Raw genomic sequence first — 26,948 nt, forward strand, 5'->3', positions numbered from 1 at the left:
TCTCGAACTTTTTTGGTTGGTTGGACATTATGTAATCGATTTCATTCTTATATTTTCCATTTGGTGAGCACCAGGTCCATCGTCGTTTCGGTTTCTTTTTGTAAAAGGTGTTGATGATAGAGAGATTGTTCTCTAAGGCAAATTCTATGAGTTTGTGTCCTCTGTCGTTCCTTTCTCCGTATCCATATTGCTTTGTTACAAGGGATTCGTTTGTTTCAGGTTGACCAATTTTGGCATTGAAGTCTCCCATTAATACTACATCTTTATGTGCCTTGTTAATTGCTTTAGATATAGTTTTGTAAAAATAGTTGACCTCTTCCTCTTGAGCTGCTTCCGTAGGGGCATAAACCTGGATTATAGAAATAGTGGCATCTGGAAAGTTCATGTTAAGTAAAGCAACTCTTTCTGACAGGCCAATATAGCTTTCAATGTATTGTTTTAGGTGTGCCTTTATTATAAATCCAACTCCGTATTGACCCGGAGTTTCACCAGTGTGACATAAAATTATATCTTCATGTTCTGCTATTTCGTTGCCTAGGCGTCTCACTTCTGCTAACCCTACAATATCATATTTTATGTTCGCCAGGGATTCTTTTAATTCTAGGAGTCTTTCGGGCGACGACAGTGACCTTACATTATATGTTATTAAATGTAACTGGTTTCCATTTCTTTTCGTAGCATCTGGGCTTGTTGAGTTCTTTGGAAGGTTTTGGTCTAAAACTTCCTCGGTGACCAACCGGCTTGGAAGTTGATCTGTTTGTTTGTGTTTTGATAAAGTTAATTCTCTATTTATTTTTTTATTTTTATGTTGTTTTTTTACTTGTTTTGTATTGTTATTTGGTTTTATTTCTTTCCGGTGGCCGGCATTTATTAGTTTTTTGACTGTGAGTGGAATGTGTTGGTGATTTTAGTTTGTTTTGCAGGCTGATTAATTTTGTCTTGCTTCTCGGGATTGCTAAAGTTGCTTGGAGGTGTTGAGGGAGGCGATGATGGTACTCTTTTCCTTTTCTCCGTTTGTTGTTCATTTTCTTTCTCTTTTATTATGAGCTTGTCTTGTTTCAGGATGGCATATTTCCCTGCTTCTCGTGCTTGTATCAATTCTGGTATAAGTGCCTTTCTTTGTTCCAGAACTTCTTTTGTAAAATCTTCAGTTATCTTAATGTTTTTTGGGTATGATTTTCTATTTCTGAGTAGTTCCATCTTTCGCCATTCCAATGTGAGCGATATTTTAACTGGTCTGTGTTTTTTCTCAGATTTTTTCCCCAGCCTTTCAACTTTACTAACTTCCCATTGGTCCCACTTGACCTCTTCGCTGTTCCTCTGCTTTTTGTTGTCCGAGCTGTTCAGCACTTCCAGAACAATTTTTATGAGTTCGGTGTTATTGATTTCTTTTTCTTCTATTCCGTGAATAATAACGTTATTTTTTTTCGATTCTGCTTCTAAGTTTTTTATTTTTGATTTCAATATTGTGTTTTCGGCTTTCAGTTTCTCAGTTTCTTGTGTAATTGTTGATAGCTTGGCCTCAATTGTTGTCGCGATTGTACATATGAAATATAAATATACGTATTAATAAATTCTAGATCTTGAATCTTACTTATAAATGAATCATTTCAAATCAAAATACCATAAAAGGGCGACTGATGTAAATTATATAGTAGGATGTAATTAATCCAAGATCATAAACACGTTACATCATCTTATGAACAATAGTGTACCGGCGACATCCGTCTAAGCACGAGGACGATAGGGCTCCCCCATTAATTTCGTATCAAACACTCATCATTAGATGTTAAACACGTCATTGTTATACGGGTGTGGGTGATAATTGTAAATGTGTGCGTGAGCGGCGCACGCGCTACTGCCGGAGTATTTACTCTGCGCGCCCCCTACCACCTCGCCACTCATGCGCCGCGAGACCACAGAACCACACGTGCCACCCCACCACGGGACCCGGGAGCCAGCATTCGAGCACCGACCGACCTCCGAGACAGTTCCCGACATGTGCCAGTGACTGACCAGTGATTTAAAAACTCAAGTGAAGTGACTTTAGCATCCGTGTGATGTGCGATTGAATTTCGAGAGTGTTGACAATAGCCGCAGCCTCAACCGTTATCAGAAATGTAAGCGCAAGTTTACTGTTTTATGAGTTTTAGTATGGTTTTATAGTGACAATTCTGCAGTAGGGCCCCGACCCAGATCTCACGACGCCGGCAACAATGAACGCCGCAACAATAAGGTTCGGTATCGCGACAGAAATATTAAACTTAAAGTTTCACAGAGCTCAGCCTTCGACATAAAACTCAATGACGTGCTCGTATAAAGAAACACCTGTGGGAAAATGCAAACAAATGCGCGTTTCAGCGAATCGACTCTTAGACTCGGTTACCTATAAAACTATTCGACCGAACATGACTAAACCTTTTATATTAATTCCAATAATCGGCTAATGCAAATAAGAGCGAATAATAACCAGTTTCGCAAATATATAACAATAAGTAAAGACATGACCCGAACGCCTACAATGTCAAAATGTTCACCCACACGTTGCATCGCTCAAAACAATTCTAACGATAGCAAATCAAGCGTAGGACTTTATGAATGGATATGCGTGTGTTAATGTTAAGCATCAGTAACATCGTAACAACTCATTCAAAGCAATCAGCGAAGACCACCTAACATGGGCTAGATGACTTTATTAGATGTAATGACTTTTGTCTAAGACACGGTGCCTTAATAGCATATGAGTGCATTCCATTGCACCACACTGCTCAAAAGACAATGGCATTCCATGGTAGCTTAGAAATTTACAATTTATTTTCAAATCAGGTTTAGTCTCATTTTAAATTAGAAGTGTTCTTTAGATTACCGATACGAATTAAGAATTCTGCCGTAAACCAAGACATAAAATCGTAACGGGGCAGCGTGCAAACGTGTATGCGATACTAATGACATTTACATCGAACTGTCGATCCGAATTACGTGACTATTTAAGCTTGATTAGCTCAATACGTGTAACTCGATTAACTCTTATGTCACGTACTGGCCCGTTAATAATCAAATCGTTAAAGGTATATCAATACATAATCGATAACTAGAGCGTTCAAATCTAGAGCAGGTTCGATTTATAATTGCCTATCGATTTGCATTTTTTAATTGAAGAAAGTCGATAATGTAGATTTTGATTGCTGTCCATGTGAGTTGAAGATGAATAATGATCATGTAGCTATCATGCATTAGAGAGCAAATTGGTGACTTCCGATCGCGTCCAGTATTAAAATAAATGCACCAAAGCCACACACCATGATGTAATCTGAAGAGATGAGAATGGTATGGTAGTAAATAGTTTATTTACCAAAGCAATACAAACGTGATATTAAAGTTGAGGAAGTAAACAATAACAATAGTGATTCCTCATCATTCGAACGTTTAGGCAAATCGTGTGAAAATAACACAAATATCAATTAAAACGCGGATACAAAGACGATTCGTTTATTGTGTCCGTGAGTAAAAACCAGATAAATTCGGTTAAAAAACCATAACAGCCGAGATCGTAATCGCGATAATGCAAATATGGCCGGTTGTATGTGCTTGCAAATCTAATAGCCGCAAATATGTGTTTTAAAGTGTAATTTATGTATGTTAAACATAGCACTTTAGCGATTTGAATGCATAGAAAGTAAGGGAGATTTTCACTTTTATGTAGAAACGCACACATCTAAGTTTCTGCATACGTAAGACATTGATGCTAGTGCAAACGTGAACCGTTATGGTAGATATAGAAATAGCGATGACACATCGATAATCGATATATTACATAGATAGGTCACCTTCTTGGGTCTTACCTGATTGCAATGTCATTTGCCATATGCAAGTTTTGCCTTGAATTCTAAACGGGTTGAGCATATACAATAATAATGTAATGCTGAGCATTTAACTTAGCAAGTAAATTATAAAAATGCTACTAAAGAGTGGCCGAAGGCTTTAAAAAAAATAAGTAATAATAATCTATCATTCATGAATCGGTCATGCTCGGGAGTATCAACGTTTTTCCTGTCACGGAAATTAGTAAGTCTTGCTTTCGGAGTTATTTACCTCTACTTATATTCCTTAGGTGTAGGTATAAAAAATGTCGAATAAACATAATTATAATAATAGACAATATGTGCAGTATCAGACTTCGTGTGTGACTGAGTGGACAAGACCGGCGTCCTCGGTCTATTTCACACGGGATTCGACAATGTGCGCTTTAGTAACCCACACGTTGCTAAACTATAAACGAGACGAACGCGTGCCGATCCGAACGTGAATTATATATTAGCATACGCAAATAATGATAAATAGTCATTTAAAATAGGTTGATCTTTGACGTCAAGTCAAGATGTACAAGATCCGGCTGGATAAGTACAAAAACTATGATCAGGGAAAACCGAGATAGCAAAAACAAACTAAAAAGACAATGATTTTTGTAACCGCGTATGTAGCAAGAGACTGAGACAATAGTTGTGTTAGTCGCGCTTCGTCATCAGCGGCTAACGAGACGAAATAACCGCAACCATAACTCATTACTGTTATTATAAGTACTGCGTTGTCAGCCCATAATGTCGCCAGTTCCGCACGTACCTCGCCAGAAGTATAAACTTTACCTTGGAAATAATTACCGTAAACGATAAACTGATAGCTATCCAAATTGCTTGAAAATAATGTTACAAAATGTAGCAAATATTAAAATATGCAGCTTTTCACGCGCACCGAGCGAAGGACTCGCGCGCAATCTAAGGTTGCCTATTAAGCGCCACGCTCCGAAAAACACCAAAAGGTAAAGCATAGTGGCGGAAAAATTTTGAAACTCTTGCAAAAGACGCTCATATTAAACAATACAGAACTAACTAATAGCTAGCATTATCTATGTATCAGCTAATTGATGTTTACCTCATACTGGTATATCACAGAGCGGTGTTGATCTTACCTTCCGATCTGAATCGTTGGCCGCTAATAACAGAGAGATGATAGATAGACTTACCTGCAACAATAAAAAGATGCATGTTAAAGAGAGTAAATGTTTAATTTGATGAAATTGTCGTCGATAAGGAAGTTCATAAGTTAACAAGCCACGTACTGTTAGGGGCCGGAGATGTAAAATTTGAGGATGCTGTAACAGCAATTACGAACGTATGACATGGGAGCGCATTACACGGCAGATTACGTACAATAAAGCTGGATGCGACCACTTTACGGAATTACGAAACAATGCTAAGAAAGCCTAGTGGGAAAAGAAAGCCATACGTGTGTAAATAGTTATATAAATTTGAAAATTGGGACATGATAACATAGATTTGTTTAATTAACTGGAAAATGAAAACATGTTATCGCTATCAAGATCGGTGAGATATGATACATAAAATAATGGACACACGACATATTTTTAAGACGAAGTTAACAAGTAGGTAGCACGCGGAAGTTTAACAATAATTGGTGTGAAGGTTCTTTTCTTAAATCTCAAGGGTGAGATTCCATTTAACGTGTGCATTTGAATGAATGAGGATGGATTCTTATGTAAAATACGGTATGGACCCAAAAGTCAATAATTGTATCTTTTTTAATGTATGTTATAAAAAAAGATACAATTTTTGTACGTGAAGTAATAACAATGTCGCAGCACTATATATTTTGTATTGTGTTTTGACACGATGCCAACATACAACCGTGTTCGTTCATATTTAAGCAAGCCTACTAAATAGTTGTCAATCTGAGGTCAAAGCGACATACAACATATATTAGACGGAGACCTTGGCAAGTTACACCGTTTACAACAATGAGAAAGAATGCAACTAAGAATGGAGATTAATTGTAGCTTACTGTACCGGTGACACTGAAAATTATGTACATGCATTGCAATGCCACTATAGACAAACAGATATGATAGGTAACCCACGAACCTGCCTAACCTTCAAGCTCCCGATGTCCTTTTAAAATGACAAACTCAAATCGAAAGGAAATTCATAACCTAAAAAAATACTTTAGGACTTAAGAGGCTAAAGTATCGTTTGAAAATTGTTGTATATCCATTACTGTAGAAAGACTTGCACAATGTGCGTTACCTTGGAGTTTAGTATCATTATAAATCATAAATCTGCTAACAATGGGCCACATGACAGAGCCCATAGAAAAATAAGTTGAAATATAAGCGGCGCGTGCGCGGCGAACCCAGTCACGACTCGGAACTAGATCGATTTTACAAGGTGATCTCATGCCATTAGATGAAAATAACAAAGATTATTGTCGTTGCGAATCTTACATGTATTTATAGGTATGCGAGTTATTTTACTGAACAAAGCTAAATGTAAAAGAGGTATTTCGAAATTATCAACAATGAACTTATTACTATAAAAGATCAAGATCACTTTCAGGTAGACAATGTTACAAAAAATTATGAAAAGCACAATAATAGAGCAATTCTAGATACGACACATAATTATAAACTCAGTATATATTGATAAACAAATAAAATCCTGTTTAGGAAAAACCACACAAAAATGGATTCCAATCATTAAACACTAATGGCTATTAGCATTTAAAACTAATAATCATAAACGCCTACATTCAAAATCAATATTATGAACTTGGACACAACCTTAGTGTTTTTCTAAAAGCTAAAATAATCTGATTCATGAAGACATAAAGGAGTTCCCACATTAAGTTGAATTAAGACGCGAGGTCGATGCCGAGGGGACCTTAACCAGGCGTGGCGAATTTATTCACCGATGTAAAACTATGAAATTACAATAGTCTTGCTGCATTATCTAAAAACCTGTAGTTTCAGATAATGAAAATAAACTTATAGATAAAAATAATGAATGACACTTCACATTGCAAGTAGTAATTTTCCAAATATTGTGCAAATATTGCTTTATCGTCTTTTAGACAATGTTTATTTAAAACAGTGGAAAACACCTAAATATTTTAAAAATATAGTAAATTAGTAATTAGACTTTTCACGAACTTCACACTACAGACCGCAAGCCAAATATGTACCTATACAGGTTCTAACATATCGATTAAAACCTCTTTAATTTCCGTTCAGTAACTAATTGAAGAGATAATTATGAAATAGGTAATAAAAAAATCGTAATGTCTCAAAAAACATAACTAGTCGTAATAAAGTAAACATTCAGCTCTTAAATTTTGATTTCAATATAATTTAATTTGTGGCGCTTATTCACTTCTGCTTTCGTGTTAATGTTAACGCAAGTGAGTTAAACAAAAACATATTAATTTAATTCTCAATACTTAATTAGCGTAAAAATAGACCCATTGATCTCGCTTATTGTTATGACTCAGTTGATTAATTCTGAGATCAAAGAAAATTCTCCTATAGACATTTTTTATATTGTTCTATGACCTTAAAGCAATATATCTAGCGCAATGATTTATCGAAGAACGTCAGTATACTACGTCATTAATAATGACGCGCGAATTTGTTAAATCTAGCTTTTAATCGTATGACTTCGTGAATAACATAGACAAAGGTTGAATCCCTTTGAATGTTAGCATCGTGGATGGCAAATGTCGTCTTCAGTATTAATTGCGTTTAGTTTCTAATGTTACTATTGTTCCATCACATAGTGGATGTAAATAGTGTCAGGGATCGGCGGTCAAGGCGAAGGAACCTGTTTGCGAACGCATCCAGTGCGATCATGTCAATTGACATAGATTTCTAGTTGCAGTCACATTGTAATTTAGAATTCGCTTTTACATTTTGCTTTTAATAAGTCGAGTAAAGGGCCCGTCTTGATAGTCTTGTGTGTTGGGGTTAGTTTTCAATGTTTTTTGTTGGGCACAAGCTTATTTTTGACCAGACTTTAAAACTGTGCTTTAAATGAGTCATTTATAATAAAATTGTTATGTTAAACGATAAACGTTTAATGATCGTTAAACTAAATCAACTTAAAACGTGTTAAGCACGAGGCATTAACAATATCATTAAAATTAAATTTAGTTTGAATTTAGAGCTAAAATACTAGTCCTATACAATTTTAAAATATGTTTAGCTTAAATTATAAACCATAAACTATATTTACACTTATAAGTATGTCCACTCCAAACATTTATTGCTACAATTGCGACAAAAGTCTAAAATCGTACCTTCGGCATGCAACTATTTGGCCATATCTTTGAGCATACCTACTACCATGTCACTTACAAAAGTCACGCTTGAAGTACAAAGCGCGATGTATATGCGACCTTTTAAACTTAGCAGCATATAATGAGGCTGTAGATCAATCAGACGGCACGCGCTCGATTAGGGTTGGCGTTACGCAAAATCATTTAGTGAATTAAATTACTCGACGGTTTTTGTTGTGATTAGAAAGATTTGGATTGGATGAACAAAAAAGTATACGCGTTTTAGTCAGTTTTGTTATGCACTCTAAGACCAAATTAAATTATTTCATAGGAAATATTTAATTTTTTCTTTGTATATGACATTTATTTCAGTTTATAGTTTTGTTATGGTTGAGTATTTTATCGAGTTAACAAATCCTACTCTAATCTAATTTCATGTCAATTTCGTTCATGAAATTGGTAAGACCGTTATTACTTTTAGTTACATTCACAGTAGGCCCAAAGTTAATCGCGAATGGCGAATAACTAACAGGCTGATATCATCCGGGCGAACTGATATTCTGTTATCCTCTTCACGCAACAGCATTTATAGTCATTCGATTTAGTAAATGAAACTACATTTAAATTCAACTAAATTCACTATATTTTATAGTATTTTTTTAGAATAATATAAGTTTGTCTAATTCTACTTGTAGCAACCCTAATGGACGCACGCTAACGCGACGCGTGCGCATCCTAAACGGCTCCGCTCACCCGAAACATTTACCGATTGTTTACTGACCAATTACGTGACGCGGCGCAGCTTGATAACACGAATTAACCCTGTCGTTTGAGAAATAATCATAGTTGCAAATTGAAATTATTTTTATTATGGGAGAATACGCAATAAGTAGCAGTGGCAAGGTAAAATTGTTTTGGAATGTAAATATCGAACGTTTACAAGAAACATGTTGTGATTTGAAACAGTTTTTTATCTAGCAAATAAAATCGTTTTCCATTTCGATTGATTCACTGTACATTTTTACTATATGAACAGTTTTAAATAACTTCGTTTTTGCTGCTGTTTAAGTTACACGAGTCATTTTTAAGTTCTAGGTCAGTTCGTGTTTCGTTTTTCGTTCATTTCTCCAGTTTGGTTTGTTTTTGCGACACGACACTTATTCATTGATTTTTCAAAAGTAATTCTCTAGTTATGGTATGGAGCTAGGGATACGGACATAGCTATTTATAACCCTATTTCCGAATCAATTACCGAAGACTCAAGGTGGACATACGGACAATAATGACCACATTGTTGCCACGCACACACACTACCTTATAAGGACAAAGTGCATAATTGTGCCGCTCGGGGCCACCAATGCCACAGTCAACAATTTGTTACAGTTTCGAAAGTCGCGACAAAACCAGATCGCCACGTGTACTTTTAATAATATCGATTGATACGATCGATTCGTTATTGTGCAATATTAACGCGTGTCCGAGCCTGACGGACAAGTTATCAAACTAATAATATGGTAGAAACACAGGTTGCAAACAGCCGGTACTTAGTGTAAGCCGTAATAAATACGCGTAGGTTTCCGTCGTTCCGTAAGCTCAAGGAGATCTATGTATGCAATTATGCAGACCAGAGACGTCCGCACGGTGATTACGGTAATAGTAACTAAACTAGCGAGAAAGGACCAGGTTGAAAAACGCGTGTGACGAAACACATCCTGGTGCGGACGCAAGCACACACAAAGGCCGATGGAAAGTCGCCGATCCGAGCTGAATACAAATCGTCAACAATGCATCACCCGGCCGTTTCCCAACGCTTGGTGAAAAGAGAACGTAAAGAAAGCTCACGGCATTAGAATCGGGGGAAAAACAATGGCTTTGTGTGCTGATCGGTGGTTAGGGCGTGTTCACAACAACCACAAGGCTGGGCATTGTTGAAAGCGGCTGCGACACTCCCAGCCCGTATTCCATTTGCTAGCTGAGCAACTTAAACCAGTAAAAATCGGTGATCTCAAGATTCGTGGTAACTATGAGCAATAGAAAAGCTATCTTATACTGGTTTGCAGCTCGCTTGGTTAGCCCGAGCTCGGTGATCGACGGGAATAAAACCCCAGGCCGTTGGTTTTGTTTAATCACTGCACGTTTTGTACTGACCGCAAAAAAAATCGGGCACCTTGCTTCGGCAAGGCCACGCGCTTGTCTTAGTTTCCATCGCTCATGTAGCATTACGACAGCCTTTTAATAATAAAACCTTTGGTTCGGTAGTGACAATCGCGACAATTCTTATGAAGGCTAACGAGATATAAACGAAAGGATGCACTTAAAGGATGATTCGGCAAATGTCAGGTGCCTCTTCAATGTTTACTTTGAACTTTACTCATTTACTTCGGTATAGGTACGATAATATTGCAAAATTAACTCTGCTGTCTTCGCTGATATATAGTTTAGTAAAGTGGTAGTTATTGGGTTCGGAAAGCAAACAACCGGTGGGCGTTATGCAAGCGTTGCTCAACCGCGACAATGCGATTATTAAACAAATCAAGGTTGCCGTGATTCACGTCCAAGCATTTCCCCCAAAATTCGTCTAGTATCTAAATAACTTGTAGAGGAAAGGTCAGTGTAACCTATTGGGGTAATATCATTAGCATCAATCTGGAACAGAATGGAACCAATTAAAAACATCGATGGCGCAGTATTTCTGTTTAATGGGCCGGTACACTTTCCGCCGAGCGTTCGTGTTCTTATCGCGGCTAGGCGACCGTGCCTTTCACGGCGCCCTGCAACGCCCACCGGACACCGGCGACTCAACCTTCACTGCCCTAACTGCTCTAAATCTAGCTCCACCATTAAACCACTCCGTACAGCCTCCGAGCGCTTTCGCTGCAACAAACGCGCTCGTTTCGCAACACAATGTCGTTTATCCATTTCGCGCATTTCGGCCCCATGTCACATGTCGCCCACGCCGCAATCATCTAAAGAGACGCGATTTTGCACACAACTCGGCTAATGCACAATCGTGACTTCAACCATAAAATTGCATTACAAGCTCGTGCCGTTCGATATTGAAAAATTATCCGATCATTGTTTCAAAACTCGCGTAGATTTCATGTCGTTAGCGATTGCGGCTAATGAGCATTTCTCTCGTCGAGGCTAAAGAAGAATGAGCGAACTAAAACAATGAGGCGCGATCGATTGAAACTAAAATGGAATACGGAGTCAAAGCCGAACAGCATGACACTCGCAGTTTTCGTATTAAGGCCGGCCTTCCTGTCTCGTGTTATTACTGGCCATTCAATTTCCAATTAAACGCTTGATTCTCAATGCCAGGCGGGTCGGAGGTGGTCAGTAAAACTTGATAAAAGGCGAGCAGCGGCGCGCGGCGCGGCAGTGCCCGAATCAGTGGCCGCCGCCTTTGTCTTCGTGTCCTTTCACTTCTTGCGCTCATGAGCGACAATTACGGAACGTATTTAAATAACAATCTGTTTACTTAGATGAGTTCATTCATAGTTTTATAACACCTGTGTTTGCTTAGACGTAATATTTGTAGTGTGACTTGTATAACTAAAATGTGATGTTTTGTAAACTTTCAGATGGTGAGAGGGGCGGCGATAGCGCTCGTGCTAGCGCTGGCATGGGCGTGCTCGGCGCGCGCTAGCGTGCTCGTGCCGACCTACGTGCTGCCGCCCGACTCGTTCGTGCGCGATCAGCGGAGCCTCGGCCCTCCGCCCGACGCCGACCCCGCTGAGTCGCAGCGAACCATCAAGCGACTCATCGGCGGACACATCAAGATCAAACCCGATAAAGAGTACGGCAACCCCAAGAACTCGATAGGGTACGACGCCAAGAGCGAGACCGGAAAGTTTGTAGGCGTGATCGTGCCGGACCAGTCGGGCGGCACCGTAGGATGGAACCAGGGGATATGGGACGATGGCATGCTCATGTCCAGCGCTGGCGAAGGCAAAGAGACCGTCAAACCCAAAGAGGTGGACGAGGACAAAAAGACGCTCTCAGATCAGGTGGCCGAAGGGAAATATGGTCTCATTCAGAATGAAATTTTCTCTAAAACACCTAAACGGCCTGGAATAGTGAGTTACGAGCCAAACGAGGATACCAGAGATAAGGATAATATACAGACGTTAGGTGGTCTGAAGAAAGACGAAATTTGGCTAGCGGAGGACCATCTATTAGTGTTGAAAGGTGGTTCCTTCCCGGAGCGAACGAAAGAGACCGCTCGCAGGCCGTGGCCCCCGATCGACGATTACGAGGCGCCCAGAAGGCAAGTAAAGCTACCGCAGAAACCAAAAGTGCCACCGCCCTTTCCAGTACGACTCTCCGACGACGGACCGCTCGTCTTCCTCACTCCTAACGGCAGTGTCCCTGCGCCCCAATTCCCTCCCTACGCTACGCGAGAAGGCGAAGGCCCTCTATATCCTCCGCCATTCCCCTTTGCACCCGGTCCGCCCTACGCCCCGGGTGAAAATCCGGGAAACACTTCTGCCGGGGGAGCGTCGCTGCCAATTCCTCCGTTCCCATTCCTACCCGGGAATGCGAGCGAAGGAGCATTCCCTTTCCCTCCATCCATGAACGGCTCTTTTCCAGAAGGCTTTCCTCCGGGCGCAGCATTCCTACCACCACCGAGCAACCAGTCAGACCTGTACGACGAAGACGACCCTTCGATCTATTATCCGCCGCCTTACAATTTTTCTTACCGCGCGGACTACAACAATAGCGTGCCAGCTGGACCGTTAGTGCCTGGAATTATACTACCCCCACCTCCGGACTTCTTTGCTCCTCTGAAGACAAAACAACTACACCAGCGACCAAATCGACCATTCGACCGACGACTACGTCGACCTACGCTAGACCTAAGCCGACGATAAAACGACCGTCGCCGACACCGTCTGTACATCGCAACAAGTACAAGACTAGACCTACCACTACTACCACCACTACGGAATACCCCAAGACAACTGAAGTACCCACCACGATAACAACGCCGCAGTATGTTGTAGTAACGCCGACTCAGAAGTTGAGACCGCAACCCGTAGTAGAGATACCGAAACGAGTCCCTGTGCGTGTCCAGAATCTTCCCGAAGAAATTAACCCGAGGCCGAAAACAGAAAAGCCTGTGTACAAAATCAGGGGAAAAGTTACGTCAAAGCCTTTGTCGGTGTCTGTTATATACGACTATCCTGATACATATGAAAATCCGCCTACTACAACGGAGAAACCTTACATTGTATACAAAGTGCCCGAGAAAACTCCCGATGTCGTCACCGACAACTTTGTTACATCAACCCCAGTGCCATTACGAGCATACTACTCGAACACGCAAAACAGCAACGTACCGATCACGAAGCTTCAACCTGTGTACAACCGAAAGCCAAATGAAAACGCGTTGGCATCGTTCTACTTCTATGATGAACAGCCTAAAACTTCTCCCTCTCCAGCATCGTTCTTTGATGGCAGAAACTATTATAAAACTGTACCGACACCGCAGCATCAGCAACAAGCTATCAATAACCAACAAGCGTATAACCCGGCCGTGGACGTAGCCTACGGAGCGATCGATCAAGCCGATGCGTTGTTCTTGTGGCCACAGAAACAAGGCCCCCGCACGCTCACACAGGAGTACTTCAGCATTCAGAAACCCGTCTATGTACAGCCTCAACAAAAACGGCCCGAGGCGTTCTACCAGCAGATAGCTGACATACAACAGACTATTGACTTGTTTACAACTAAGAGGCCCAAGCAACACAGACAGCACGGCCACAAACCCAAGGCAATCACCGCGCGGCCCGTGCAAGTACCTGTATACCAGTTTAGTTATCAATCGAAACCGAGACCGGATCAATTCAGTTTCCGAGCGCCAAAATTGGACCCCGAACCTTTTAGACCCATGGTCAGCTACAGCAAACCATTTAATTTGGATAACGAGTTTAACGCCATCACTCCATCAGCTTCGCCTGTGTCCCATCAGCAATATTTAATAGAGAATGTGCAAGTAACTACTGAGACACCCACATCTACCAGATACTATCCTAAAACGAAGACCAGGGACGAAGATTACGAAGACGCCCCGATAATCAAGGAAGTCAGACCGAAAAACAATCGAAACCACATCCCGATACAAAACGACAAGCCGGCGCAACATCACGTCAGCCACAGGGTTCCCAGCGTGACCCCGAGCCCGGTCAGCCACGGCTACTACACGCAGCAGGACGAGAGATATCTCGACGACATCACTAAGAACTCCTTCGACATCTTCGGCAAGAAGATCGAAGACAGTACTCGCGACGTCAACGGTTTGGCGGTGACTCCTCCTATCGGGACGGTCAGGACGCCGATAGATAACAACATAAACTTGAATTACGCATATGAAATAATCGAGTCGCAGAGTCCAAACCCACCGTCGCTGGACAGAGACACTCTCGTCAACGAGCGTCACCCTAGGCCGACGATAAACCTTAACAGCGAGCCCATAGGACATCATAACGCCGAACTGATACAGCCTCAAAATCCGCCGTCATTAGCGGATGACACATTAGTGAACGAGCGGCTACCGCGACCGACGATCAACCCTGACAGCGAGTTTATCCCGATACCTAATCCGGGATACCGGTCACAGCAGTACAGGGTGCCATCTCAGGTTCAAAGGCCGCAGTACACGGCAGGGGAGCAATATGACTTGAACAGACCATCTTTAGCCGGTGACACGGCGGTGAACTACAGAAGGCCGCTGCCGCCTGTGAACCCGGACGCGGAGTGGATATCGCCCGTGAACGCGGCGGGCGAAGGGCGGCCGGGCTCGTTCGTGTCGTACCGGCTGCCGGGAGAGGGCGCGCACGTGTACTTCCTGACGCCGCAGGCGGCGCAGACGCGCGAGCGCGAGAGGTACCGGTCGCCCGGCTACGGACGGTGAAACCAAAGCTCTAGTCTGAACAGTTGTATTGTGTAAATATAAAGCGCAAATGTGATGTTAAAGTGTCCTAAGTAGTGTAAGCGAGAGACTAGCGGGCGAACCCGCGTTGCCATATTTAGAACGATCGGACGTGCGTCCCTAGTGTTGGACCTTAGCGACTGTTGGACGCTCGTAATTATTTATTAAATTATTTTAAGAGACTGCGGTGCATGCATAGTTTGTTATTTATTTATATCAGTATTTTCGAAATGTTAGGAATGTGTGATATGATATTATGATAAGAGTGACGATGTGTTGTAATTATGGTGATGATTGTTATTTTTAACAAATTAATAATAACAAATCATTGTGATTTTGTACTGTATTTTTAATACAAAGAATATAAAAATAAAATAAAACAATGTAAACATTTGAAAGTTTGTTTTCTTCAGATTCCAGGGTGGGACTAAAAAAACATGACATTGTAAACAAATAGTCCCAGAATCAGAATTCTTATACAATACGTGACTAAATAGATATGACGGGTAAGATGAACTAGTAATCCGGCCAGCAGTAGAATATTTTAAGCAATGATATTGTATTGATATGGACTAGATGAAAATTTATATTGATGATGTTTGCTTCCAAAAGTTGCCGAAAATAAGAAATTAATTATTTGAAAATTTAATATTTTCACCCTGTGGGTTATGAAGACGTAAGGGGGTTTCACGATAAAGATAGGAGAGGAGAATATACCTATTTAGCTTCCTGTAGCCGTCACTATAGCGAGTACGCATAAGGCCAGAGATACAGTACAGTGCAGTGCAGTACACAGCGTGAAATAGTAGAAAATTAATGAGGGCGCCACTTTCTTCGTAATTGTCACAGTTTTTCCTGGGCAACAATTTAGTATGGATTAGAGATGGGCCGAATATTTGGTATTCGGCATGTTCAGTAGTTTTTTAATATTCGTATTGAGCCAAATAGTTCGGTTACTGCACGTTGTCGTGTAGCGGGTTCGCGTAAAGTAGCAGACACTATCATATATATGATCATTGGTCTGTATGCCTGCCTTTTTCTCCAACGTGCTGAAAAAAAAGGACGGCATGTTGTCTATGATCATATTTTTATGATAGTGTAATATCGGCCATAGACGGCTCGGAAGTAGAACGGGTGAGCGCGCGCAGTATATGTCTTCTAACCGAAGTAGGCCTCTTATAACTGACTCGTGTTGTGTGAGACGGCGCTAGTGTGACAGAGTCGGATATAGTCGTACCTGTGTCGGGCTCCCGAGGCTGCCCGTCGTCCTGCAGCGGGTCCGTACAGTCGCAGATAGACAGCGATGGCTGACTCTTGTCACAGGTGTGTAAGAGACGGCACTAGTGTGACAGAGTCGGATATAGTCGTACCTGTGTCGGGCTCCTGAGGCTTCCCGTTGTTCTGCAGCGGGTCCGTACAGTCGCAGATAGACCGCGATGGCTGACTCTTGTCACAGGTGTGTAAGAGACGGCACTAGTGTGACAGAGTCGGATATAGTCGTACCTGTGTCGGGCTCCTGAGGCTTCCCGTTGTCCTGCAGCGGGTCCGTACAGTCGCAGATAGACCGCGATGGCTGACTCTTGTCACAGGTGTGTAAGAGACGGCACTAGTGTGACAGAGTCGGATATAGTCGTACCTGTGTCGGGCTCCTGAGGCTGCCCGTCGTCCTGCAGCGGGTCCGTACAGTCGCAGATAGACCGCGATGGCTGACTCTTGTCACAGGTGTTTAAGAGACGGCACTAGTGTGACAAGTCGGATATAGTCGTACCTGTGTCGGGCTCCCGGCTGCCCGTCGTCCTGCAGCGGGTCCGTACAGTCGCAGATAGACAGCGATGGCTGACTCTTGTCACAGGTGTTTAAGAGACGGCACTAGTGTGACAGAGTCGGATATAGTCGTACCTGTGTCGGGCTCCTGAGGCTGCCCGTCGTCCTGCAGCGGATCCGTACAGTCGCAGATAGACCGCGATGGCTGACTCTTGTCACAGGTGTGTAAGAGACGGCACTAGTGTGACAGAGTCGGATATAGTCGTACCTGTGTCGGGCTCCTGAGGCTGCCCGTCGTCCTGCAGCGGGTCCGTACAGTCGCAGATAGCCCGCGATGGCTAACTCTTGTCACAGGTGTGTAAGAGACGGCACTAGTGTGACTGAGTCGGATATAGTCACAAATTTAGATAAAAAAAACAAGTTCATCTATTTGTATAGGGGCCGAGCGTATCAGGTGCCGTAGCCGAATGGCATTTCAGCGACGCGAAACGAAAATGAAACGCCGCGAAAGGTAGTCTGGCTCGCGCGCCAATACGCAAGAGCGATAGAGATAAATATCTACGAGCGTTTCGTTTCGTGAGCGTTTGTGTCATTCGGCTACGTACCCAGATATTGTACTGAAGTTGTTACTTGTCTGTGATTTTAAATATGTCTCAGGCCCTTGAGTGTTCATAATTTTTGTGTTGTTGCAATTACAGTCAAGTGCAAAAATACGTATCGATTTTATGCGCTCAAAAATATGTACCGAGACCTTATTCCGCCGACATAAAGTGCTATGGGACATATTTTTGATAAGTTGTACGCACCCATATTTTTACACTTGACTGTACATATGACGTAACGAGGCATTTTTAATGTTTTTGTTGACTTCAACTTACAAAAATTAACGCCCGAAAACTGCAAGCTGCGATTAAAGACGGACAACTCAGTGGATTTTACTGAGTTCATTTGACACGCTAAGTAGATACGTTTGCTTGATCTTTGGTATACATCGTGTTTTATTGAATTTTGTAACTTTAAGGGAAGGTTCTTTAGATCAAATACAATTAATTTCTCTAAGAAACTCTTATGGTTACCCAGTTATTAAAAAAATAAAAATAATAACTGAACACGTGTGTGACAGCCTTTACAAATTCCTAATGTTATTTGTTTTGACATGTGCCGTCAATCACTTGACACAACTTAAATGTTATCCCTAAGGGTCTCTCACACTGATTAATTCATTTATTATGTATGAAAACGATGAAAAAAATGTTTTTGCGAGTTTAATAGGGTGAATATAGGGTGGTTCAAAAGTGATATATAGGGTGGTTCCTGATAATGAACTTAACGTGTAGAACTTAACGGAAAACAAAAAAAAACTGGCCAAGAGCGTGTCGGGCCACGCTCAGTGTAGGGTTCCGTAGTTTTCCGTATTTTTCTCAAAAACTACTGAACCTATCAAGTTCAAAACAATTTTCCTAGAAAGTCTTTATAAAGTTCTACTTTTGTGATTTTTTTCATATTTTTTAAACATATGGTTCAAAAGTTAGAGGGGGGGGACGCACTTTTTTTTCCTTTAGAAGCGATTATTTCCGAAAATATTAATATTATCAAAAAACGATCTTAGTAAACCCTTATTCATTTTTAAATACCTATCTAACAATATATCACACGTTGGGGTTGGAATGAAAAAAAAAATCAGCCCCCACTTTACATGTAGGGGGGGTACCCTAATAAAACATTTTTTTCCATTTTTTATTTTTGCACTTTGTTGGCGTGATTGATATACATATTGGTACCAAATTTCAGCTTTCTAGTGCTAACGGTTACTGAGATTATCCGCGGACGGACGGACGGACGGACAGACAGACATGGCGAAACTATAAGGGTTCCTAGTAGACTACGGAACCCTAAAAACAAGGTGTATATGACATCTGGCGATGGCTGACTCTTGTCACGAGCGTGTAAGAGACGGCACTAGTGTGAGAGAGTCGGATATAGTCTTACCTGTGTCGGGCTCCTGAGGCTGCACGTTATCCTGTAGCGGGTTGGCGTAGAGTCTCAAATAGACGGATATGGCGGCGCGCGCGGCTCGGAAGTAGAATGGATGCGCGCGCAGGACGTCTTCTAACCGGAGTAGGCCTACGTATGACCGGAGAGTCATCTTGCGCATGCAGTAGGAGTGGAAATCGAATTGGTCCTCCATTATTTCGGAGAAGTGCTGGAAGAGGAGAATGGTATGTTACAACTACTGAAAACTATGACAACTTGGCGTTCTTGAGCAAAAGGTTTCAGATTGTCACTTAAGCATAAGGACGAGGAAAGGTCTAAAAGTTTATCTAGGTTATGTGCCAGTAAATTTCATCCTTATGGTGCACGGCAGTATGGTATGTTGTGCCAGCAACTGACACTAGTTGTAATTGAGTTGCAGTTCGTCAGCGTTGGATCCCAGTTTGAATGAAAACAAAACTGATTTTGGCCAAAGACTAAAAATACTATAAATAGGACATCAATGTCAAAAGTAGATAGTCACATTGATATCCTACATACATATTATGTGATGAAAGGCAATATTCCAGAAAAAAAATAGGGAAAAAGTGTGTCTCCTCATCAGCTCATCACATTAAATTAGTGGTACTCTCTATCGTATTGAAATAAATGTTCAAAAGAAAAGAATATATATTTCAGCCTTTTAAAAGACTCACTCACTAGATACATTTACATGGCGACCCTGCCAAAATACTCGTAGCACTATCGCGTAGTTGTTTGATTGTACTTACCCTATCGACTTCATGTGCTTTTTTGAGCGCCTCGCCCCACTGCCTCGCGCGCTGGTAGGCCGCGGCGGCTTCCGTTTGGAACCACATGCACTGCATTTCGTTCAGGTTTTCTGTGGCCGGAACACCTGTTAAAAAAAAATACTTATGTCATACTACCGTACCGAAAATAAACTGCATATTAAACCGAAGTTTGACAGCGGTACAGGGTCGAATGGTGTTCTTTTCAAATACATGAGACTGTCCCTTTTGGCTAATTGTCAAAATTGTGAGAGTGCAAGCAAAAGAACGTCAACCCTAATAATTGTACGAGGTCGTGGGGTTTACTTAACAGTGCAGAAAAGGTGGTGTCGGTGTCGCGGTCACCGCACCCTTTTTTTTAATACTACGTTGGTGGCAAACAAGCATACGGTCCGCCTGATGGGAAGCGGTCACCGTAACCTATGGACGCGTGCAACTCAAGGAGTGTCACATGCGCGTTGCCAACCCATTAGAAACTCTGCGGATCGGCCGCTGTTATGACCACGCCTGTACTGTTCATTCATGGCAGATCCTCTACACTGGTAGCTGATCAGTGATCATATTTAATAGCCTGCTATACTAGTGTACTGTACTCCTAGCGAGGGCCGATTGACCCTCACCAAACACCGAATTAAAAAAAAAGTAGTACTAGTACCTTCTCTGGTGAACTTGGCGCACATCTCTTCGGCGCGCGCCACGTGCCCGGCGCGCAGCATATAGCGCGCGCACTTGCTGTTCACGTAGCGATCCGCTGTGTCCATGGCCTGCGCTTCCTCTAGCCACTGGTAGGCTGAGACTGGGTCCCCGGCGTGCTGGAATATTACAAAAGTATCGTTAAAACAAGGTACATTGTGATAGCCTTCACTGAATATAGGGTAAATAATTTTTAAGAAAAAAAAACCGCCTTCCTTTGGGGTTCTGGTGATAAATACTTTCAAATGTTGGATTATGTTATCAATTCGTCGAAGGGACGAAGTGATCGAACCCTAGTAGTAGGCAATTGAGCCATTGACGGCTGTGGCGCAACAGGTCGAGCGCGAATACACGATATACAGCGTCGCGTACGCATACGTACTGCATCGCGAGCACACAGGATCCAGTAGGTCTGTGCGAGAGCAAATTGCAAAGTTTGAGGTCCCACAATTGTGTTTTGTGATAGAAATCTATAAGCAGATTTGTGAAATGATGTTTCTTGGGTAGCAGAATCTGATGCTTGGCATCATACGGTACATTAGCCCGATTTATACTACCGCCGACCCTGAGGAATCCGGAGATATCGAGGAACAAACATTAAAGAAAAAAAAAAGAAAAAAAAAAATACAGACGAATTGAAAACCCCTTCCTTTGAGATTTGGAAGGCGGTTAAAAAAAAGCGAAGCCGCAGAAAAACGCTAGTATTGTATAAAGAAAATCGCAGCATCAATATACTGTGCAGACACAGGTGCGTCAGTTTGAAGCTAGACGGCGCACAGAACTCGACGCTAAGCGCGATGAGCTAAAAGCCAGACCACCTGTGGCTATTACTTTCGGAGGGGTGCTGACCTGCCGCGAGTGTGGCCGCACATTCGTAGCAAAAATTGGCTACGTCAGCCACCTGAGAGCACACCAACGACGCTCTCAACTGTAAAACGCAGTCGCCGTAGCCGAAAACGGCTAGGAGGAGATGATGATAATGGACATGCAGAACGGTTTAATCGAATGCTCATTCAATACACAAGATTTTGTATACAAAAGCTACCAACCTTACATATTCTTCCAATAACAATAAACACAAACAGCTCTATCAACGTAGGCGTGTGCATCGTTGCATCAATAAATTCTAATACCCATTTTACATGCGAGTTTCTCGGAACTTATGTGCGAAATGTCATTTGATATTTGCCAGTCGCTTTTCGGTGAAGGAAAACATCACCGGAAACCGGACTAATTCCAATAAGGTCTAGTTACCTTTCGGGTTGGAAGGTCAGATGGCAGTCGCTTTCGTAAAACTAGTGCATTAGTTGTCAAAGCGGACCCCAGGCTCCCATGAGCCGTGGCAAATGCCGGGATAACGCAAGGAGGATGATGACCCATTTTACATGCGACTTAGAATGGCAATGCAGAGCGGTTTAATCTAACGCTCGTTGAATACACAAACTGCCGAATAAAAGTCTACTAACCTTATATATTCTTCCTTTAACAATAAACAGCTCTATCAAAGTCGGTGTGTGTTCTATCGCAGCGTCAATATACTTCAAGGCTCGGTCCGTATCCTTCTTATAATCGAAGTGCTGAGCGGCGTAATAGTACGCCCATAGAAGGGCGCTTGCAGGTTGCTTCGCTTCGCTCGGGTCGGAACTGAATGTGCCGGTTTTGGATAAGTTTTCTATGTATTGCAGTACTAGGTTTTCTATCGTTTCGGCTTTGCTTTTATCCGCGTATAACGATCTGGAATGAAATAGTTTAAAATATGGTTAGTTGTGTACCAGGACATTTATGGTGCGTGGTAGTCTGGGATTGAGAGGTAAGTATTTGTTGTTCAACACCTGACAACGTGATATTAATGGGTTTGAATATCCCAAATACATATAATTATTATATAGCTACAAGTGTTATATAGCCTGGCTAGTAGAAATTATAAAGTGGCAACAGGATAGTGTCTTCCCGGTGTCTTACACAGCATATATTGAATAATATTCACTTAATCAATATATTAATATAAATAAATATTATAGGACATTCTTACACAGATTGACTGAGGCCCACGGTAAGCTCAAGAAGGCTTGTGTTGTGGGTACTCAGACAACGATATATATAATATATGAATACTTATATACATAGAAAACATTCATGACTCGGGAACAAATATCTATGCTCATCACACAAATAAATGCCCTTACCGGGATTCGAACCCGGGACCGCGGCGTAGCAGGCAGGGTCACTACCGACTGCGCCAGACCGGTCGTATATTGATGATTATTTTAAGAGACAACACTACAATGTTGCCACTTTTTTATTTCTATTCCTTTTTGCCAGACTGTAACAGCCCGACCATTAAAATGCTGTCAGCAATGAAAAACACCTGAAACCTTCACAACCTATTCAGTAATATTCTGATTTATTCAAAGAATTCGCTTTCGAAATCTCTACCAAGTTCTCATCAGAGCATCATTCCATTGTCACCTTACCTAATATCAACGAACAGCGGTGGGATGCCCTTGTGCAGGCCGTGACGTAGGTACTCATCGACCAGCTTGGCGAACACGGCCGGAGAACCAGCCTCCGACAGTTGCAGCCGCCGGGGCGCTATTGCTTTGGGATACTCTTTCCTGCAAGTGATATATGATGCGTTAGAAAAAAAGACCGCAGATGCGTTGGGCGGACGATATCAAAAGGTATGCTGGGAGGAAGCGGCTCTAGATCGCACAGAACCGTGACGAGTGTCGCACGTTGAAGGAGGCCTACACCCGAAGGGTACAGAGAAAGAAAGCGAGAGAGATTGGTTAAGAGTGGAAGGGTCGGTTGCATGAGGAAGACCTAGGCGAACTATTCTCGACCAAATCGGGGAAATATTGCAAAAAGGCCAGGTCAGAAGTACTCGAGACCGACGAGCATATATGAGGAATGATATAAATAATAAATAAAAAATATTGGGGACACCTCAAACAGATCAACTTAGCGCCAAACAAGCAAAGCTTTGTACTATAGGTGCCAAGCTACGATATACATACTTAAATAAATAACTACATACTTATATACATAGAAAACATCCATGACTCAGCAACAAATATCTTTGCTCATATGAAAGTATGTGAAGCCTTACCCCTCTGGGAAACAGGCTTGCGTACGTATACATGCAGGGTCTAGATTTTTGTTTAGGCCTACAAGGTTTGGTTAGGTACAGACAACCTAGCAATAGTGTCGAGATGTAGAAGGGGACCCTGATAAATTTAGGGAGCCTCCAGGAATTCCTCTTGTTTTCCCTAGTTTTTTAAATATTGAAAAATCATCAAGCATGATTATAAAAAAAAATGAAGTTTACATAAAGTCAGGAGTCTGAAAGACACAAACCATGAATAACTTTTAACATTTAACCATTTGTTCTACCTCTTTTACAAACGCATTATTATATCGCTGTCCAGCAATCACAGTGGCATTGACTCGCTGCATTGTACATGGCAGCCTCACAATGTTAGGTTTTAAATAACATAGATTAAGTATTATCTCAGTGACTGCGTAATAATCTGTTAGATTTGAAGCCACTTTATAGTTATTTATTGGGTACAATTATTATGTAATTACTAATACAAACTGTACTATTATAGCCAGCAGCAGCATTAGCATCAAATATAGCTTTATTCTACCTTACATAAGAAATTATTTATTATTCCTCATACAAACTTTATAGTAATAGCCTACATAATTACACATTCAACGAATGCACTATAAAATAACATTAAAATTAAAGAAAACACACACACACACAAACAAATAAGTTGTGTCTCTATACGGCGGCTAATTAGATTATGGCAAACTGTTAAATGAGACTGTCTGGAAATATTATAAATTCTTGTCTTGTCTTTATTTGGAAATTCATTCCAGAGAAGCAAAAACTATCAGTACATTGATTCGTCCTCTACGTTAAAACCAATAGCTATAAATACTGGGTTAAACTTACTTATATACATCGAAGAAGGCCACTTTTTCATCAGGATCACTAAGTTGTTTAGCTTCTATAAGTTTCTGATAATACATCACATTTTCAGGGTTCCGCTTTAATAAGTCTTCGTAAACTGCCTCTGCTTCTTTAAATCTGAAAATAGTACATGAATTTATTGATAAGGATTCCCATCATACAATAAGAGTAACTAGTAAGCTATTGTCCCGGAGCTGTAAGTTCCTCTTTTGACACATGACAGCGTCCACAAAACGTAAACTCGTGCGACCTAATGAAATTTTAAATATAATCCTGTAATAACATTTAAAAAAATCAAGTACTTAAAAACAATATTTCGCTTACTTTAAACATGATCTAACACATGTTACATTTTTGCGGATATTCGTGAGTATTTTATGATATTAATTTAGCGCGTCCTTGTAGGGCCTAACGCCCTTGTAAGGCGCTCGCGTCCTTGTAAGGCTTAGCCACATCGCAATATACCTCAAAACAAATGTGTCAAAAATGTGAACTTACAGCTCCTGGACAATAGACGGAATAGTACAATATTATGAATAACATCTTAGTTCACAATAGTACTAATATTTTAACTGACCATATTTGATTAGCCCAAGAACAGAAAGAAATTATTTGTTAGTATTTCAATTTGTGACCACATGCAATGTAGACTCAAATTGGTATCTGGTATTGCTGTTAGAACAAAACAGCATATATAAATTGGAAATATGATACACTGTTTTGCATAACAGGGCAGAGTAGGTTCTTAACAATAACTAAATGAAAACTGGCATTGTTATGCTAATTACAGTACTGCTGTGCATTGCATGTGTTATCATTATGTCTATATTAACACACTAGCGAATTTGCAGTGTGAACTAGTTAAATGGATTTCTAACATTTTAAAGAAAGCGAATTTAAACCTTTGTGGCTTAAAAACTTCTTAGGTATTGACACAAACCTTTTCAACTTCAAATAATATTCCCCACTAGTTTCTTTCACTGATAATTTATCAAGAATCTGCGTCTGGAACTTGTGTAAATGTGACAATGCCCTGTCAAACTGTCCGGACTCCGCTAGAACCATGTTCTGGTACAAAAGCAGTTCTGAATGTTCATAGTCGTATGGGCCCTTCATTTGGTTTGTACGGAAGGCGTCGAGAATGCTGTTGGCCATTTCATAGTCCCCGAGCAGATGATAGCTCATTGCGAAGCCTATCCAGGAAGCCCTTTGTGTTGGTCGGAGCATAAACAGCTGATAACGGGTGTCCTGGAATTAGTGTACTTATTGTGAACTTATTGCCATATATAAAAATGTTTCATGAATTATGTAACCAGTGGTTCAATACAAATATTAAGGATAGGAAAATAGTAGTTCATGTAGGAATACAATAAAGTATAAACATGTGACACAACGCAATGCTAGTTATGAATTAGTATCAAAACACTTATGTTTCAAATAAAAGCATTGTCTCATTCAAATCAATATGTAGTTTTTTTTTATACTATGTCGGTGGCAAACAAGCATACGGCCCGCCTGATGTAAAGTGGCCACCGCAACCCATCGACGCCTGCAACACAATCAGTGTCACATGCGCGTTGCCACCCCATTAGAAACTTGTACATTCCCTTTTGCTTTTTAAAAAAATTCTCATGTCTATCATGTTGCATGAAATGTTCTAGTAACACATTATTTAAACTTTTAGAGACAGCATTGCATGTCTTATAATTAGTATTTAAAAAAAAATTAAATACCTTGTAACCTTCCAAATCTCTCATTTGGATCTGAAGAAGGGATAAATCCCGAAGAATCTGTATATTCTCCTTTTCCCATTTAAGAGCATTCCGATAACATTTGATGGCCTCATCATATTTCTTATCAGACCGCTGCAGGAGACCATAGACATGCCAACACACTGGGGACTTGAGATCATTGCGGAGGCCTCGGCGCACATATTCGTATGCTTCTTCTTTACGTCCCAGGCAGTTTAGCGTCAAACCTTTCATAGCCAAGGTCTCTGAAAAAAAAAAACAAACATGAATCACTGAACTACACAAACATTAGACAAAAATATTTTTCAGCTACAAAAATGGAAAAAAGTAAGTATTGATAACAGAAAACAATACTGAATTACACAGATAATCACTTATTTATACGTAAAATAGTCGCAAAAACACTCACCTCCATGTTCTGCGAATTTTGGGTTGGAGAGGATTTGCTTGGCAAATTTCAAACCATTTTTATATTGTTTATGTTCATAGCAACGCTGAAAAAACAGGCATTAGTTAGTTATTATTTAACCTTATTTATTATTAGATACAGGCACTCGGAAGATGCAAGGCCAGTTATATATGATACAAATAATGATACTAGACTTATATTACAGGAATAGATGAAAGTATCAATAAATAAAAATAGCGTAGTGCAATTGCATGTAGCTCCGGGTTGTCATTCAAAAGATATGCTTTATTTTATAATTCAATATAATCGCCGAGGATGACAAGCTATAGTGAACCAAAATATATGTTTACAATTGGACTTACCAAAATTCTTTTGAATAGCGCATTTTCTTTGGGCGGCAAAGGATTACTGGGTGGCATTTTGTTCAAAGAAAACGAAGCGTATTTTTATTAATTCACTAATAAATTGAAATATAGCTAAAAACCTCGTGGCTATAAACCAAAGAAGTCGATGA

General features: G+C 40.9%; 2 protein-coding genes across 2 annotated transcripts; one reads left to right on the plus strand and one right to left on the minus strand.

Moving 5' to 3' along the window:
* Nucleotides 1-1,773: 1,773 nt before the first annotated feature.
* On the plus strand, nucleotides 1,774-13,129 carry LOC125235824. Its single transcript, XM_048142414.1, has 2 exons — nucleotides 1,774-2,120; nucleotides 11,706-13,129. The coding sequence occupies exon 2, from the start codon at nucleotides 11,706-11,708 to the stop codon at nucleotides 12,993-12,995; it is 1,290 nt and encodes a 429-aa protein (XP_047998371.1). The 5' UTR covers nucleotides 1,774-2,120; the 3' UTR covers nucleotides 12,996-13,129.
* LOC125235823 (N-alpha-acetyltransferase 15, NatA auxiliary subunit) lies at nucleotides 4,861-26,948 on the minus strand. The gene is made up of 11 exons (XM_048142413.1): nucleotides 26,797-26,948; nucleotides 26,435-26,519; nucleotides 26,008-26,270; nucleotides 25,215-25,522; nucleotides 24,257-24,391; nucleotides 22,767-22,907; nucleotides 21,759-22,026; nucleotides 20,255-20,411; nucleotides 19,582-19,706; nucleotides 18,809-19,022; nucleotides 4,861-5,020 (listed from the first exon to the last, which is right to left on the minus strand). The coding sequence occupies exons 1-11, from the start codon at nucleotides 26,851-26,853 to the stop codon at nucleotides 4,944-4,946; spliced, it is 1,830 nt and encodes a 609-aa protein (XP_047998370.1). The 5' UTR covers nucleotides 26,854-26,948; the 3' UTR covers nucleotides 4,861-4,943.

This window comes from Leguminivora glycinivorella, chromosome 18 (genome assembly GCF_023078275.1).
Source record: "Leguminivora glycinivorella isolate SPB_JAAS2020 chromosome 18, LegGlyc_1.1, whole genome shotgun sequence".
Classification (NCBI taxonomy): Eukaryota; Metazoa; Arthropoda; class Insecta; order Lepidoptera; family Tortricidae; genus Leguminivora; species Leguminivora glycinivorella.